Source organism: Mustela putorius, unplaced genomic scaffold, assembly GCF_011764305.1.
Source record: "Mustela putorius furo isolate JIRA1106 unplaced genomic scaffold, ASM1176430v1.1 tig00000135_pilon_pilon_pilon, whole genome shotgun sequence".
NCBI classification, from domain to species: Eukaryota; Metazoa; Chordata; class Mammalia; order Carnivora; family Mustelidae; genus Mustela; species Mustela putorius.
In genome coordinates, this window is record NW_025421292.1 from 1,206,628 (window position 1) to 1,225,198 (window position 18,571).

Sequence of the window (18,571 nt, forward strand, 5' to 3'; positions counted from 1 at the left end):
AGAAAAAGAAAGAAAGAAATTGAATCAGTAATCAAAAATATCCCAAAAAACAAAAGTCCAGGCCAGATGGCTTCACAGGGGAATTTCCCACACTTTTCCAAAAAATAGAAATGGAAGGAAGACTGCAAATTTATTCTATGAGGTCAATAGTAACCTGATTCCAAAACAATATAAAGACTCCATTAAAAATGAGAACTATAGGCACCTGATGAACATGGATGCAAAAAATTCTCAACAAAATACTAGCAAATCAAATTCAGCAGTGCATTAAAAGAATCACCAGTTCGATATTCACAAATCATTCAACGTGATATGCCACATTAATGAAAAAGAATATAATAACCGTATGATCCTCTCAATAGATGCAGAAAAAGCATTTAACAAAGTACTACATCCACATATAATAAAAACCCTCACCAAAGTACAGTTAGAGGGAACATGCCACGACATAATAAAGGCCATTAACAAAAATCTTAATACTTAATACCATCCTCAGTGGGGAAAAACTGAAAGCTTTCCCTCTATGGTGAGAAACAAGATAAAGATGTCTATTCTCACCACTGTTGTTCCGCCTAGTACTGGAAGTCCTAGCCTCAGCCATCAAACAACAAAAAGAAATAAGGGCATCTAAATCAGCTAGGGAGAATTCAGACTTTCAGTATTTGCCAATGACGTGCTATTCTATGGAGAAAACACAAAAGACTCCAACAAAAAATATTGCTAAAACTGATACACAAATTTAGTAAAGCTGAGGGATACAAAATCAACATGCAGAAGTCTGGTACATTTCTATACTCCAATTATGAAGCAGCAGAAAAAAAATCAAGGAATCACTCCTATTTATAAAGACACAAAAAGTAATAAGATACCTAGGAATAAACCAAACCCAAGAGGTAAGAGATCTGTACTCTGAAAGCTATAAAATAAATAGAAGATGACACGCAAAGAAATGGAAAAACAGTCCATGCTTATGATTTGGAAGAAATATTGTTAAAATGTCTATACTACCCAAAGCAATTTATACATTTTAATTTAATCCCTATCAAAATATCAACAGAATTTTTTACAGGGTTAAAACAAGCAATCCAATAATCTGTATGGAATCACAAAAGACCCTAAATAGCCAAGGCAACCTTGAAAACGAAAAGCAAAGCTGGAGGCACCATGATTCTGGTCTTCAAGATACATTACAAAGCTGTAATGATAAAGACAGTATGATACTGGTACAAAAACAGACAAAAGATCAATGGAACAGAGTAGAAAACCCAGAAATGAACCCACCACTCTACTGTCAATTATTCTCAGACAAAGCAAGAAAGAATATCCAGTGAAAAAAAGACAATTACTTCAGCAAATGGTGTTGGGAAAACTAGACAACAACATGCAAAAGAATGACACTGGACCACTTTCTTACACCATACACAAAAATAAATTGAAAATGGACAAAAGATCTAGGAAACCATTAAAATCCTAGAGGAGAATACAGGCAGTAACCTCTTTGACATCAGCTGCAGCAATTTCTACTAGATATGTGCCCTGAAACAAAGGAAGGAAAGCAAAAATAAACTATTGGGATTCCATCAAAATAAAAAGCTTCTTCACAACACAGGAAACATTCCTCAAAGCTAAAAAGCAACCTATGGAATGGGAGAAGATATTTGCACATGATATATCTGCTAAAGAGTTAGTATTCAAAGCCTAGAAAAAAATAATCAAACTCAACACCCAAAACACAAATAATCCAGTTAAGAACTGAGCAAAAGTCAGGAGTAGATATTTTTCCAAAGAAGACACACAGCTGGCCAACAGACCCATGAAAATATGCTCAGCATCATTCATCATCAGGAAAATACAAATCAAATCTACAATGAGATACAACCTCATACCAGTGAGAATGGCTGAAATTAACAACATAAGAAATAATAAGTATTGGCAAGGATGAAGAGAAAAGGGAATCCTCTTGTACTGTTGGTGGGAATGCAAACTAGTGCAGCCACTCTGGAAAACAGTATGGAGTTTCCTCAAAAAGTTAAAAATAGCACTACCCTGAGATCCATCAATTTTCCTACTAAGTATTTACAAAAGAATACAAAAATACTAATTTGAAGAGATACATGCAGACAAAGATACAAAAAGATACATGCAGAGAAAGATACAAAATAAGCAGAAATAAAGAGAGTCAGATGAATAATGGCAAAAGTGCAGATAGAAATAGAAAGACAGAGGCAGAGATGCAATGAAAGCGTGAGAGTCACAACAGGGACAGAAAGGCATAAAAAGAAGCAGACATAAAAAGATCCAGAGACAGGGGGCGCCTGGGTGGCTCAGTGAGTTAAAGCCTCTGCCTTTGGCTCAGGTCATGATCCCAGGGTCCTGGGATCGAGCCCCACATCGGGCTCTCTGCTCTGCAGGGAGCCTGCTTCCTCCCCTCTCTCTCTCTCTGCTTGCCTCTCTGCCTACTTGTGATTTTTCTCTCTCTGTCAAATAAATAATAAAATCTTTAAAAAAAAAAAAGATGCAGAGACACCCCTATGTTGACTGCAGCGTTATTCACAATAGTCAAGATGTGGAAGCAGCCCAAGTGTCCATGAATAGATGAATGGATAAAGAAGATGTGGGGGGGGGTGTTACTCTACCATAAGAGTATTAGGTCTTGCCATCTGCATCAATATGGATGGATCTAGAGAGTATTATGTTAAGTGACAGACAAAGACAGACAAATACCACTTGATTTCACTTATATATGGAATCTAAAAAGCAAAATAAACAGACTCATAAATACAGAGAACAAACTGGTGGTCACCACAGGGGAGATGGATGGGGGGATAGACAAAAAAGTAAAGAGGATTAATAGGTACATCTTCCCGTTGTAAAAGAAGTCAGGAAGAGAAAAAGTCAATATTGTCAATAATATTATAAGAATGTAATATGGTGACAAATGGTGACTACACAACTATTGTGGTAACAATTGAGAAATGTATGAAATTGTCAAATCACTGTTTTGAACACCAAATACTAATAGAACATTGTATGTCAACTGTACTACAGCAATAAATAAAGAAACAAACAAATAAATAAATAAGGTGCAGAGAGACACACTGAAAGAGATACAAAGGACAGGAAAAACACATAGAAGTTACTTAAAAAAAAAAAAAAAAAAAAAGATTTGTTGATTTGAGAGAGAGACCAGGGAGAGAGAGGAAGAGAGAATCTCCAGCAGACTCCCCACTGAACACAGGGCCTGACACAGGGCTGGATCTCAAGAAATTGAGATCAGGGCCTGAGATGAAACCAAGATCCCCACCCTTAACCAACTTAGCTACTCAGGTGCCACTGGATCTAGTCACTTCTATAATCAGCTGGACCCCAGATGTCTGTGTAACCTGAACAAAGTAAACCTGAATTGAGTTTCAATCATGTGAAATCAGAAACAGTACTTTTATTTTTAGTTATATTTTCTCAAAATAAAAATGGACCTTTATCAATGTGACTTGCCAAGATATACTGGAAACACCCTTGGGGTTCTCTGAAACACTAGGTGCCACTATACCTGTGCCAACATAATCCCACGTCACCTTACATACATGATGCTCACCACACCTAAAAAGAGGCCGGCACACCCTTAGGCCATTGCACGGAACAATTATCAAATACTCATGAAGAATGTGACTATCGAATTGATCTTCTCTCTCCTCTGCCTGCTCTTCACTTGGCACCCACAGTGCCCCTAGTTTCCCTTCAAGGAGCAGTTATGCTCCACCTACAGAAACTGGGCACTGCACTGGTTTCCTGCCTCCACCCAGTTAAGAAGACTCAAGGTACAGAGAACTCATAATCATGTTTAATCACTGTAAAATCTCTACATTCAGCTAAATGGCTTCAATGTGCTCCTCTTGCACCATCTGAGAAGGAAGAATGAAAACAGAAAAACCCTTGGGGCGGGAGTAGATGGTGCTGGCAGGGAGCTCATAGGCAGAGGCTCTGAAGCCCCCAAAAGGAAGCAGGACCTCAGTCAGATCCTCAGGGCAGGGGTCACAGGAGGTGACATGGTGACAGAGGCACTGTAGGACTCTGATCCATGTGGGGAAAAGAAGGTCTGTAGCTGGGAATTCTGGGCAAGGACAGGCAGACATTAGAGAAGGCAGAATCCCATGTATCCTCGGGCGTCAGCGCAGGAGCCCTGTAAAAAAGAGGGTGATCAGCACAAGGGACCCTGAAGGACATTCCCTCTCCCCTCCTCTCAGGGCCACTGAAGCATCAGAGAAAGCTGGGGTCCAGGGCATACTGTCATCACCTCTCCCAGTATCTCTGGAAAGGTGCAATCAACTCAAGAGAACAGGGCACTCTGGCTGCACACAGGTGTGGGAGGCAGTGGAGCAGCTGTTAGCCTTTCAGGGAATATTAAGCTTTTACTAAATGTAATGATAACTCACCTTCTTTCCACCACTAGTAAGTGGTGGCCTTTCATTTATAAACTCTCACAGGCAGTAGCCGCCAACATGAAAAACAACATGGTCATCATCCTGGTGTCTAACACCCAAGACGTGGCTCTGGTTCCACATTTCACGGAAAGATGCCACCAATGTTGTGGCCTGGTTCGGGAACAACTCTGGGTCCACCTACAGAAACTGGGCAAACTTCTCCCTAACTCTTGATCTCTGTCGCAGGGACAAGGCAATGAACTGAGCGCTCTCACCTCATGCTCTGCCCTCTTTCACCGGTGCCCACACCCCCACCGAATCAGAGCAGAACTAGTACCTGTTGGCGGAGATCCATGAGGTCCTACAAAAAGAAACGATACAGAAAAAGGTCTCATTACACAAACAGCCAGTCTTTCACTCACCCCAAAGGGAGGTAAGATAAGCAATTTAAGTGGAATTTTACTTTGTCCCTACCCATTAACCATAAGACCTTAACTGCCCTAAGTTAAATCCCCCAAAATGAATGAAACTGTCCCCAGTAGGAAGGGAAGCAGATGCTCTGACCCTCATAAAGGAGGAAGCGTTTAGAAAGGAGCCAGAGAGACAATGATGAACTGTCAGGAAGCCTTAGAATATACTCCACCTGAGACCTCCATGATGGGGCTCCTTTCAACCAGTAACATCAGAGTCCAAAGCCTTCCCCTAGGTTGTTCCATCTCCTCCCACCACCAGCCCAGCCTCCTTCCTTTCAGGGTCAGAAGGAAAGAGCTACATCTAGAGGCCCCCCTGAACAGAGGGCCTCAGGCATAGCCCTTTTCCCCCATTTCCCCAGAGCGCCTTACCTTTCTGGCTCCTGTGACGGATGATAAGGCCCAGACCGAGGAAGATCAGCCCCAGCACAAAGCCTCCGATGCCACTCAGCATCTTGCTCTGGGCAGATTCCGACTGTGCTCCTGGGAGCAGAGCCTGAGTGTCAGGCTGAGTGTCCCCATACCCCACAATGTCCCTTTGGGAAGCCTGAAGTCCTGGAGGTGCCAAGCAAGCCCAGTGCTCCCTTCTGGCCACCGTTAGGGGAGGAAAGGACCCACTGACAGACCCTCATACCCAGTGGGTATGTGAGAGTAGGGGAAAGCTGGATCCTGCTCCTCCAGACACAACCCTAACCTCAGATTCCAAGATCCCTGTCACCAGCCAGAGTATAAATCCGTTAGAGTAAAGGACTGGGCTGTAGGTTCAGGGTATGGAGAATGATCTCTCTAGTATCTAGAGAGAGACAATGAGATCGAGATTCTTCTGATACCCCTGACCATGGGCATCAGAGTGACATGAAGAAGAATGGAATGGGATGGGCTGGAAGAAACTCTGCTCTCTGCCTTGTGGGGCCCATGGTAAAAGGAAACAGAGTGTCCCTTACGCCACTCCACTGTGATGGGGCTCTGGAGGCTGGGGTGCTCCACATGGCAGGTGTAGACATCTCCTCGCTGGGGAGTCACTTCCAGCATGACAAGGATCTGGAAGGTCCAGTCCCCATTCCTAATAAGTGGAGTGGACACCACACCAGCTTTCTCCTCCTGGTCATTCCGAAACCACCGAACTTTGATCTGGCCTGGGTAGAAATCTGTCACTGAGCAGACCAGCATGTTGTGGTGGTTCAGAACCTCCGTCCTGGATGGGGAGATGGTCACTGTAGGTTCCACTGAGGGGAGTAACAGACAAGAAAAGACAGTAAGATGTGAGACTGCACAGCAAGTCTCCCCATGGAGAAGAGTCCTGTCTTGGTACCAGGGTGGAAAGATCCCTGGATTCTGAGTCTTGGATTAAGATCTGAGCTTGGCCACTTTATTAGTTTGAATAAACATATGAGTCAGTTTTCTTTTCAAAGTCTGAATAAATCATAGTAATCATCCTATAAAAGTTATTCTCTTGATACTAATTGATAAAATGAGGCATTTTGAAATTACAAATTACTGCATTACACAGGATATTCATAAAATTTTTAAAAATAAAAATAATAAAGCAGGACTTCTCCCTCCACACTTTTTGATGTATAAAGTGGTTGCTAATCTCTAACTCCCAGGGTAGTTTGTTGTGAAATTAAATGGTGTAATATAGATGGTGTGTGGTAAGGTATTTTTCTAGACATAGGTGTTTATTAAATAACTACAATTAACTTGCAAAATGTCTACCCCTTAAGTGGATGGTGATGATTTGAGCAGGAGTTTCAGGGAAGAAGGGTGAGTAGGGTTCAGGCCAAAAGAAACTTGAAACAATTTTTATTCAGTAATTTAATAGCATCAGTTTATTGACTCCAAAACTTCAGCTCTATTTTGACATTGGTTGAGATATTCTAAGAAATTAAAATTCTGCCTTACAACACCATTCAATACTGTTTATATTTTTAGTAAACACCTTTTTCTTAGACTTCGCATTCACAAACCCTAAGTTATTAAGATTGAAGTCACAAGGGTTACTTTAAAACATGAAGCAAAATAATAAAGTCGAATTAATAGAGTCAGTTTTAAGGCTTATTTTCCCTTCTATATTCTCTTTAGCTTAAGTGGAAGGGTGGCCAAGTGCATTCATTCATTAATCCCAGGAATTCTCACACTACCTGGCAGTCACGGGGTCAGGTACTAGGCAGACAAGGATAACCAGTTCCTACCCCCCAGAGAAGACCAGGACTAGTCACAGCCATTTAATTCCTATTCTCCTGAAACTGTTCCAAAAAATAGAAATGGAAGGAAAACTTCCAAACTCATTTTATGAGGCCAGCATCACCTTGATCCCAAAACCAGACAAGGATCCCATCAAAAAAGAGAGCTATAGACCAATATCCTTGATGAACACAGATGCGAAAATACTCAACAAAATACTAGCCAATAGGATTCAACAGTACATTAAAAGGATTATTCACCACGAACAAGTGGGATTTATTCCAGGGCTGCAAGGTTGGTTCAACATCCGCAAATCAGTCAATGTGATACAACACATCAATAAAAGAAAGAACAAGAATCATATGATACTCTCAATAGATGCTGAAAAAGCATTTGACAAAGTACAGCATCCCTTCCTGATCAAAACTCTTCAAAGTGTAGGGATAGAGGGCACATACCTCAATATCATCAAAGCCATCTATGAAAAACCCACCGCAAATATCATTCTCAATGGAGAAAAACTGAAAGCTTTTCCGCTAAGGTCAGGAAACACGGCAGGGATGTCCATTATCACCACTGCTATTCAACATAGTACTAGAGGTCCTAGCCTCAGCAATCAGACAACAAAAGGAAATTAAAGGCATCCAAATCGGCAAAGAAGAAGTCAAATTATCCCTCTTCGCAGATGATATGATACTATATGTGGAAAACCCAAAAGACTCCACTCCAAAACTGCTAGAACTTATACAGGAATTCAGTAAAGTGTCAGGATATAAAATCAATGCACAGAAATCAGTTGCATTTCTCTACACCAACAGCAAGACAGAAGAAAGAGAAATTAAGGAGTCAATCCCATTTACAATTGCACCCCAAACCGTAAGATACCTAGGAATAAACCTAACCAAAGAGGCACAGAATCTATACTCAGAAAACTATAAAGTACTCATGAAAGAAATTGAGGAAGACACAAAGAAATGGAAAAATGTTCCATGCTCCTGGATTGGAAGAATAAATATTGTGAAAATGTCTATGCTACCTAAAGCAATCTACACATTTAATGCAATTCCTATCAAAGTACCATCCATCTTTTACAAAGAAATGGAACAAATAATTCTAAAATTTATATGGAACCAGAAAAGACCTCGAATAGCCAAAGGGATATTGAAAAAGAAAGCCAACGTTGGTGGCATCACAATTCCGGACTTCAAGCTCTATTACAAAGCTGTCATCATCAAGACAGCATGGTACTGGCACAAAAACAGACACATAGATCAATGGAACAGAATAGAGAGCCCAGAAATAGACCCTCAACTCTACAGTCAACTAATCTTCGACAAAGCAGGAAAGAATGTCCAATGGAAAAAAGACAGCCTCTTCAATAAATGGTGCTGGGAAAATTGGACAGCCACATGCAGAAAAATGAAATTGGACCATTTCCTTACACCACACACAAAAATAGACTCAAAATGGATGAAGGACCTCAATGTGCGAAAGGAATCCATCAAAATCCTTGAGGAGAACACAGGCAGCAACCTCTTCGACCTCAGCCGCAGCAACATCTTCCTAGGAACATTGCCAAAGGCAAGGGAAGCAAGGGAAAAAATGAACTATTGGGATTTCATCAAGATCAAAAGCTTTTGCACAGCAAAGGAAACAGTTAACAAAATCAAAAGACAACTGACAGAATGGGAGAAGATATTTGCAAACGACATATCAGATAAAGGACTAGTGTCCAGAATCTATAAAGAACTTAGCAAACTCAACACCCAAAGAACAAATAATCCAATCAAGAAATGGGCAGAGGACATGAACAGACATTTCTGCAAAGAAGACATCCAGATGGCCAACAGACACATGAAAAAGTGCTCCATATCACTCGGCATCAGGGAAATACAAATCAAAACCACAATGAGATATCACCTCACACCAGTCAGAATGGCTAAAATCAACAAGTCAGGAAATGACAGATGCTGGCGAGGATGCGGAGAAAGGGGAACCCTCCTACACTGTTGGTGGGAATGCAAGCTGGTGCAGCCACTCTGGAAAACAGCATGGAGGTTCCTCAAAATGTTGAAAATAGAACTGCCCTATGACCCAGCAATTGCACTATTGGGTATTTACCCTAAAGATACAAACGTAGTGATCCAAAGGGGCACGTGCACCCGAATGTTTATAGCAGCAATGTCCACAATAGCCAAACTATGGAAAGAACCTAGATGTCCATCAACAGATGAATGGATCAAGAAGATGTGGTATAGATACACAATGGAATACTATGCAGCCATCAAAAGAAATGAAATCTTGCCATTTGCGACAACATGGATGGAACTAGAGCGTATCATGCTTAGCGAAATAAGTCAAGCAGAGAAAGATAACTATCATATGATCTCCCTGATATGAGGAAGTGGTGATGCAACATGGGGGCTTAAGTGGGTAGGAGAAGAATAAATGAAACAAGATGGGATTGGGAGGGAGACAAACCATAAGTGACTCTTAATCTCACAAAACAAACTGAGGGTTGCTGGGGGGAGGGGGTTTGGGAGAAGGGGGTGGGATTATGGACATTGGGGAGGGTATGTGCTTTGGTGAGTGCTGTGAAGTGTGTAAACCTGGTGATTCACAGACCTGTACCCTTGGGGATAAAAATATATGTTTATAAAAAATAAAAAATTAAAAAAAAATTCTAAATAAAAAAAAAAAGAAAACAGCCTTAAGATGAATCATAATTTGAAACCAAGAAGTCAGAATTTGTCATGTGACGACTCTAACATATTTACCACGTGTACCAGGCATCCTCCCCAGACCGGTTCGAGCTCACTAAGCTGCACTGGGGCAGGGATGGGGGGCTCACTGGGCTCTGCTCAGGGAAAAGTGTGGAGGGAGGAAGCAAACACACTTATGGTGGCGGGGGGGGGGGGGTGTGCACAGAAATGGTGGAAACCGCAGAGGAAGCTGCCCCTCTGGATGGATCTGCCCACCTAACAGTGCAGAGCTGTGAGGTCCATCCCCTCGCTCTGCACAGCCCCTCCACCACCGGACCGCCCCCACCTCCTGTCCCGGCCTCCCCATTCTCCCATGGGCAGCTGGGAGCCTCCCAGCGCTAGAGGCGGCTGCAACACGGTTCGGTCTGCCCCTCCCCACCGAGTGACTGCCTGGCTGAAGGGGGACGACCACGGAGGGCGAATGGCCTGGCCCTCACCTCTCTGATGCAGGATAATTCTATCGACAATCTCGTAGTTGTATCTGCACACGGTGTCCACCTCGGCCTGCGTCCGCTCCACGATGTCCTTCTGACTGTTCCAGTACTCAGCGTCCGGCCGCCCCAGCTCGGTCAGCGCCAGGTACTTCCCCACGTCGCTGTCGAAGCGCGCGTACTCCTCCCGGTTATAGATGTATCTGGTCACGAGCCGCACCCGCTTCGTCCCATTGGTGAAGTAGCACTCGCCCTTAAACTGGACCACGAAATCCTCTGCTGGGAAGCACCGTGGGTCAGTCAGATCCCCACCGCTCAGCCCAACCGACAGCCACCGCCCAGCGGGTCTTGTGGGGCACTGGCAGGCGGCCTGATAAACCCAAAGGCCTCCCGCCTTGGATTCCTGTCACCCCTGCCCTGAGCATCCTCCTTCCCAGGCCTGCCTGCCCTCCCCAGGGCTTCCAGAACCGCCTTCATACAGGGAGGGGAGCGAAGAAAGCCCCTCTTTAGGTACAACCCCTGCGACCTCTGAGCCCTGCCTGAGCCTGAGAACTGAGGAAAACAGGGCAGTCTCGCTGATTTTACATCCATCCCTGTGTTCAGATAAGGACATTCTCATATGAAGTCCCAATTTACATAGAACTCCAGGGAACCTCAGAGACAAATGTCTGCCTAAACACAAGAGTTCAAGGGAATGAGCAGAAAGATTCACCTCCTCCTGAAAAGCATATTCTCTTGGTCCCCTGCAAAGGGCCTTCCTTCTAATGCCTGGGTTTACCCTGAGTTTCTGTCACACCCACCCAACTGCACTATGAGGATTGCTCACTCCTCCCGGGCTAGAAGGGACACACACCTTCCACGTCCTAGAAAGAAGCATTTTATTAACAGAAAGAATACGGTCTTTTGAATGAGATAAAATAGATTTCCAGTTAAACCCTGCCACTTACCAATTCGAGTAGATTACTAAACGGAATAGCTATGTTATACATAAAATTTGTAAACCGGAAGTTGTAATCGCTACACGTTGCTTTGTTAGGAAGATCCAGAGAGAATTCGTATGAAGATACTAATCTTGTGGCTGAAATTGTTTCTCAGTATATGCTATTTCCTCTTCTTTACATTCTCCTTTCTCCTAAATTCAGTACCCTTCAATTCAAGTCTCTGAATTCCACACAAGTTACTATCTAACCATAAACTAGTGATACTTGAAGTTAAAACTCCTGTCTGTGGTCACCCCGTCAGCTTCACTCAAATACCAGGAGTCTGCATCCATTCACACCCCACTCAGAATCAGGAATGTAGAGTCCTTTTAGTCAAATACAAAGAGTACAGAGACCATCACTGTCCCATATTTCTCCAACACAGAATCTCATAGTATGTGGCCTCTACAAGGTCTTGGGGGACCCTGAAATGAAAAATCCTGCTGTGGTTTTATTTTCTTACTTTCAAAATATCCTTATTTCCAAAAATAACCTGAATGTCACTTTGTATGAATGTCAGTGGTAGCAGATGCATGTTTTGTTTCCTCCTCCCCATTATAATATCCCCAGGATGGTTTGAGCCCCGGGGATAGGGATTGTCCTCATCCTTAGAGGTGGCAATGAGAATGTAACACAGCTGTCTACCCCAAAAAGAGAAAACCTATAGAAAGACTATATTCTGAGATCATAGAACCTTCCACACTCTAGCCCAAAGGTCCTTCAGAGCCGCCTCCCCAGAGAGGTGGCTCTGGGGAGCAGATGCCCTGCACTTACGTGGAGAGTCTCTGCCCTCAGCCACTGGGACGCTCAGCACCACCAAGGTCATCATCACAGCTGCTGACCAGAGGCCTCTGGGGATCCACAGAGCCATCTTCCCAGACAGCACTGGGAACAAGGGAAAAGAAATAGTAGTCAACACAGCTCCCACCTGGTGGTTCTGAGTACTCACTTCAGAGAATAAAACCTGTGAGGGCTTACATACACAGTAGGATTGGAGAGTCCCTAGGGAGGGAACCAATCAGCACTAGAGCAAAAGTACCTCATCTGTTTCTGGGCAGAGATTTTTTATAAAGGTTCTCAGTTTTTAGTAAGGTTCTCAGTCCTAGGTTAGAGTCCCTAGAAAGTGAACCAATCACCACCGGAACTGAAATTCCTCACCTGTCTCTGGGCAGACAGTTTTTATGAGAGTTCTTAGTCCAATTATTTATGAAGGTTCTCAGCCTGGCAGTATGTCTTCATCAAATTACACTAGATGAACTTTTGAGGTGAAGATTTTCTCCTAGTTACAGTAAGTCTAGAGATTGAATGCCTCAGAGATTAAAGAACTGAATGAAAAATGACTCAAGCGAAGACATCTTTGTGACATTAAGGATTTTTAGTTTGTATGCCTGGGATTTTTAGTAGGAAATCATATTTCAGGGAATACAAAATTATTGTCTCAGAGATGGCTACTTCTATTACCTTAGACACTCTGAAGAGCCTTAAGTTGTGGTGGGAAGAGCATAGTTCTTAGGAGGGAAAGGTTTTGACCTGTAGTTCTACTACTAATAGGCTTTATGAGAATCAGTGAATTACTGAACCTCTGGATCACATTTCATGAATTTTATGTCCAGGTCATCTTATACACAAACTTAAGACTAATATGACTTCCTTAATATTGCAAAATGTTCCTCAGCTACCATGTGCAACTTTTGGGAATACCAGGTTAATATGGAGAGCAAGAAAACAAGTTGAGAAGAAAAAAAAAAAGTGACACCCAGTCCTGTGGGCATGTGATTCTTCATTATGCAAGAGTCTTTTATATTTGTGCTTTCTGAATGAAAGTATTTTAAAAGTTAAGTTCACTTTTAAGTATAGCCATCCTATGTCAGCAAAGGTGCAATCCAAAACATTCACAGAAGTCAGACTCCATCACCTTTAGTTACAAGGGTAGAGAGCAAAAAATGTGGAGAAGCATTTCCTGGGGACTGAATGGAATTAATGAGGGAGCAGATGTTAGAGTTATAGATTGTGCACAGATGTGGCACTTACTGGGCCAGTCCTACGTTATCAAACTGTGAATGGCAACAATATCGATGTGTCTTTTTAACAGATCTATTAATTACCAGGCTCCTCTCACTCATGACTAGGGTGAGTGTTACGTGGTTATAGCAATTACAACAGTGGGTGGCAAACATTGATAAACAAAACATCAAGTATCTCCCTCTCTTTCTCCCTCCTTCTATCTCTTCCCTATATTTTGTGTCCTTTTATAACAGAGGCTGGGATACCAAAGCAGAATATAAGGAGTTTACCAGGTAAAAAGAGATAGAGCAGAGACACAAGAAGTTTCCATTGGTGGCACATGAAAGCCGTGAGTCAGCTCAGTATTCTGTACTAGGTGCATGGTTCCAGAGCACCTGAGACTTAGTGCCTGGGCTTCCACTAGCAGTGGTGTACTTAGGATCAGAATAAGAAGGGTCTCCATGGTAGGATGGAAGGAGAAAGGAGGGACATCAGAGCTGGAATAGGGTTGGGGAGGCAAGGAAGCATGGTCAAAAGGGGACCTGGAAGGTACATTAGTCCCCTTAAGCCCCATCTCAGTGTCCCTCAGAATAAATGGAGAAGTCTGGCTCAAACCTTCCCTCTTGTCTTAAGGGGAAATTCTCTCCACTCTGTTGTGGGGCTGTGTGTAGAGGCTGAATCAGACCTGCTCATTGCCCAGTCTCACAGGCCTCTTCACACTTTCCAATGAGCAACAAAATTGTCAGCTTAGAACCCTTTTTCTGATTGGCTAAAACCTTATCTGCAGGGCTCTGGCTTCTGTCAGCTGCCTCCCCCTGAGCCAGTCAGCATTCTCCACATTTCCTAGAGCTCTCTCTATGGTCCTCATACTCTGCTGCATTACTCAGGGAAGCCACTGCTGGCCTGGCCTAAGAGGAAAGCAACTCAGACAACTGATTCCAGGTGCTTATCTCAGTCTCCCTCTTGGGTCTCTGTGGAGGCAGAGCACTTGGGATGAAGGCAGTATGTACGCCATGTGGGTAGATGGTGCAATATAGAAATGGTCATGAAATGGGCCAGACTCCGTAAAAATATTCTTCCCAGGGGACATCCTTTGTTCCCCCAGAAAGAAAGATAAAATTTTTGTACTCTCTATAGCAATTTAGGGAGAAGTTATCATCCCTGGTCAGCATCCCTTGGGAAAGTTTCTTGGTCAGTGTAGTTAATCGTAAGCATAATAATAACAATCATCTGTGACCAGAAGGGCCCCCCAGGACCCTATTCTGTTTTTAACTCAGGAATTTTAAAATGTTAAATATTCTGAAAGGTTCTGTGACTTCCTTAATGCCAGTAATAATATAAGAGAAATCCTGCCCCAGCATATTATTTCCCTTTAATAAAAATTTAGCAAGCAATTGTCCCTAATTTTTTCTAAGTCTTTATAAAGCTGCTTACATATGTCCCCAATATCAACCCAGTTATATGAATTTTCCATGACACAGATAAAGTAGGACCTTGCTCTTAGCACAGTTAATCTCTTTAAGGTCACATTTTAGAATCTGAAGAAGGAGTGGACTTAGTAGCACATCAGCCATGGATAAACCATTTCAGCTCTGAAAGACTTAGTTTGCCTCATCTGTAGAAGGAATACACACCTCACTGGACCACTGTCATGATAGATATAATACATATAAATTATATACAGATATAATTTGTAAAAGTCCTCTGTAATCTATGCTGAGTGACACACACATCAGTTCCTAATTTAATAGTGAGCACATTTATTTAAAACATCATTAGCAGACACAGAAAATTCTTCTTGTTATTTCTCATCTCTCTTCAGATGAAAGAATCATCATAGTATTGAATCCCTGCTTCCTCCTTCATCAGTATGGAGAGAAAGGGAAGAGGAAGTATAGTAGATGTATTTAACCTTGAACCCATTACATGTTCCCTCTCTGAAGTGCCATGAATACCATTGCACAGATCTACCATTTCAGCTATAATTTCAGTCTCAGGATCTGGACCTTTTCTCAGTGTGCTCACAAATGTGGAAACTTGAGTGCAAAACACAGAGTCTCAATACAAACTGAGGAAAGAAGAAAGTGAACACAGCTGTGGGAGCTACATGGACAATTATGGCATTCATCTAGGTTTGACTGAGAGAAATAAGTCTGGTCACTTCTCATTGTGACTTCTGACAAATGTCTAAAAGCCTCATCCAGTGCCACTTTGCCTGAGTGCCCTACATTCCTCACTTTCATGATCATGAGTCCCCTCTGACTGAACTCTGACACATACATCTATGTAGTTTCATTTCCAATAATTCTCTCTTCCCCAAAATCCAACAAAAGTCAGATGGTGGGTCCTGTCACTCAATACTTTTTACACACCTACACAGTTAAGGTCCTGGGTTTCAAAGGTGGACATGCACAGATCCTATCTTCTAAGAGGTCAGACATATGTGGGGAAAAATAAAAGAGGAAAGTTTGTAACAACCACTGAATAACAATGTGAAGTACTTCCTGACTAAAGGCAAGACCCAGCAGTGTTGAAAGTCCAGGGGACACTTAAAACTGTCAAACAATAATGGTGACCATTAGTTTAGTTATTTTCTTTTCTCTTGGAAAGTGTTGGCAACGTAGGACTAGAAGATGATGATTATTGATAGATTTATTCATGCATAATAATTTTACAAGATGAGAATGAAGAGTTGATGGTACAGTGGTAATGAGAGTTGAAAGTCAAGCTTTTCAGGTGTGCCTCTTAGCGGAGGTGATGGCTCAGCAGATAAAGGGCTATGTTCATTTCAGGCAAAAAAGCTTACATGAGTGCAGGGGTAGGTAGGATGCTCAGAGCATACGGTTTGGTGTGAGTAGAGTGGGATTTGGTTATCCTGGTCCTTGTGAGATGTGGTGACAGCACCATTCAAAGCTGTCTGGGTTTTCCTCACAGTGTGACAAGGAAAATAGAGGGAATTTAAGCAGAGGGGCACCATGACATGCTGGTCCATTCATGAAGCTACCTTGGAAGCAGCATGGAAGGAACTCTTCAGAGGATCTGTACATGACCTTTTATGATCCAGAAAGGATCCAGGTTAGTTTGATGAGCCCAATCCACCAAAATCCAATTTACTGAGGAACAAGTCTGTCAATGGTCAGTTTGCTAAATTTACCAAAATTATTAAAGTGCCCCAAACTCATTTCCCTTTTTTTCTTATTTCTAAAGTCTGTAGATATTCTTATTGATGTGTTAAAAGTATTTTTAGAAGACTGTCAATCACAGATCTCCAACTTTCTGGGGTCCTGTCATTCTCCCATGATCCCCATTCTCTTGCTCTCTGGGCTCCATTTCATCTTTCTGCTGAAAAACAGCTCCCCGTTTCCATGAAGCTTTATAACAAATGCATTTATAACACAAAATGAAAAGTGGTCAATCACACTTCACAATTTCAGAAGTTCTTTAAGATGTTTTAATTAATATAAATTGTAGTAGAAATTTTATCTAGAAAATATATTTTGGTTGAATTTGGTAAATGTTATGACTTGATCCTTTCGAGAAATTCACAAAAGCCTTTAAAATGCTAAAATACACAAAATGAAATACAATTCTTAAAAGGATTTGGCACCAAGTTAAATATAAACTGAATGTTTCTACATGAAATGTTGTCATTTTGTTATGTTCACTAGACAAGTAATGAGTAAGTTCAATAAAACTATTTCTCAAGCAAAATTGGGTTAAATTACTAAACGCACTAAATCAAGTCATATGTTACTCAGACTGAGGCTTGGGCTACTTGCTGTGAATTGGCCATTTGTTGAGTACACTGATCTTTTGAAATAAGCCCCCTGATCTGTCAGGCACATCCTTGAGACTGAACAGGAAACTTCACCCACAAGTTACTTTTATCCAGTTCTTGTTTCTGGACCAGACTTCTCAAATATAGAATGCTCCAATAGTAAACCTGACATTTCAAGAAGGAGGAGAGGGCATCTGGGTGGCTCAGTGGGTTAAAGCCTCTGCCTTCCACTCAGGTCATGATCTCAAGGCCCTGGGATCCAGCCCCACATCTCATCGAGCTCTCTGCTCAGCGGGGAGCCTGCTTCTTCCTCTCTCTCTCTGCCTGTCAAATAAAAAAAATTTTTTAAATTAAAATTTAAAAAAAAAAAAAAAAGAAGGAGGAGGAGAGAGTTGCCTTGGTTTAAGGAAGTGGTTACCAAACCAGGAGCATAACCAAATATGGACTATTGCTTTTAAAAAAAAGGGATTCACTGAGGTTGTGTTTGAGTTAAATCATTAAACTCTCCAGCCAGTGAGCAGGTGTGAGGTAGCATCACTTGTTTCTAGCAGACCAAGCCACTAAGTCTGTTCGAGAAAAACGTTACTTATAAGAGTAATAAATATACAAAACTCAAAGCAATAAACTTCATTGGCATGTGTACAATCCCTCAAAAAGATATGACGTAAGAACAGAAAGAAGTTTAATAATAAAGATAACATGTTCTTGAACAGGACAACTTGTGTCAATTTCCCAAATAAAATATTTAAATTTGGTGTTACTTTAATCTAAATATCTGTAAGATAATTTTATTAATAAAATGTTTCTAATTTTTGTCAAGAATAATAATGGGGGGATGCCTGGGTGGCTCATTGGGTTAAGGCCTCTGCCTTCGGCTCAGGTCATGATCCCAGGGTCCTGGGATTGAGCCCCACATCGGGCTCTCTGCTTGGCAGGGAGCCTGCTTCCTCCTCTCTCTCTCTGCCTGCCTCTGCCTCTCTTCCTACTTGTGATCTCTGCCTGTCAAATAAAATAAATAAAATCTTTAAAAAAAAAAAAAAGAAGAAGAATGGTAACTAATAGTTGTTAATAAGTAAGATGGGGGTTGCTCTAATAGATGTCTATAACATCTATCTAATAGATGTCTATTTTAAAGCCAAACAATTAAAAAATGTGTCATACTTTACCAAAAGAAGGATAACTGTAGAATAAAATCATATGCACAGAAACAGAACCTAAGTTTTGTTAAGATTAATGAGATTGAGAAATTTACTATATTTCTAGGAATCTGTTAACTTTTGAATAAAGTTTTGGGAGGGGAGACAGGAACAGATTTCTAAGAAACTTTCACATTATAGGTTATGCTCTCCACTTCTCCATGGCACAGAAGGGCCAGTTAATGGAGTCAGTCCTAGTTTGTGGGGTAAATGGCAGTAGCTAATGGGGATTGGAAATCAGTGGGGCATGAGAGTTCAAGAGATCAAGAGACCAGTCTTTTGAGAGTCTTTTAATATATGTTTGGTTGTCATGACACCTAGAGCTATAATGGAAGGGAGGGCAGC

At 41.8% G+C, this 18,571-nt stretch overlaps 1 protein-coding gene across 1 annotated transcript; it reads right to left on the reverse strand.

Annotated features, from left to right (window-relative positions):
• Positions 1–3,819: 3,819 nt before the first annotated feature.
• LOC101683501 (HLA class II histocompatibility antigen, DQ beta 1 chain) lies at positions 3,820–12,218 on the reverse strand. The gene is made up of 6 exons (XM_004782396.3): positions 12,023–12,218; positions 10,275–10,544; positions 5,836–6,117; positions 5,264–5,374; positions 4,759–4,782; positions 3,820–4,180 (listed from the first exon to the last, which is right to left on the reverse strand). Exons 1-6 carry the CDS (start codon positions 12,117–12,119, stop codon positions 4,167–4,169), a joined length of 798 nt encoding a protein of 265 aa, XP_004782453.2. The 5' UTR covers positions 12,120–12,218; the 3' UTR covers positions 3,820–4,166.
• Between the last annotated feature and the right edge of the window lie 6,353 nt (positions 12,219–18,571).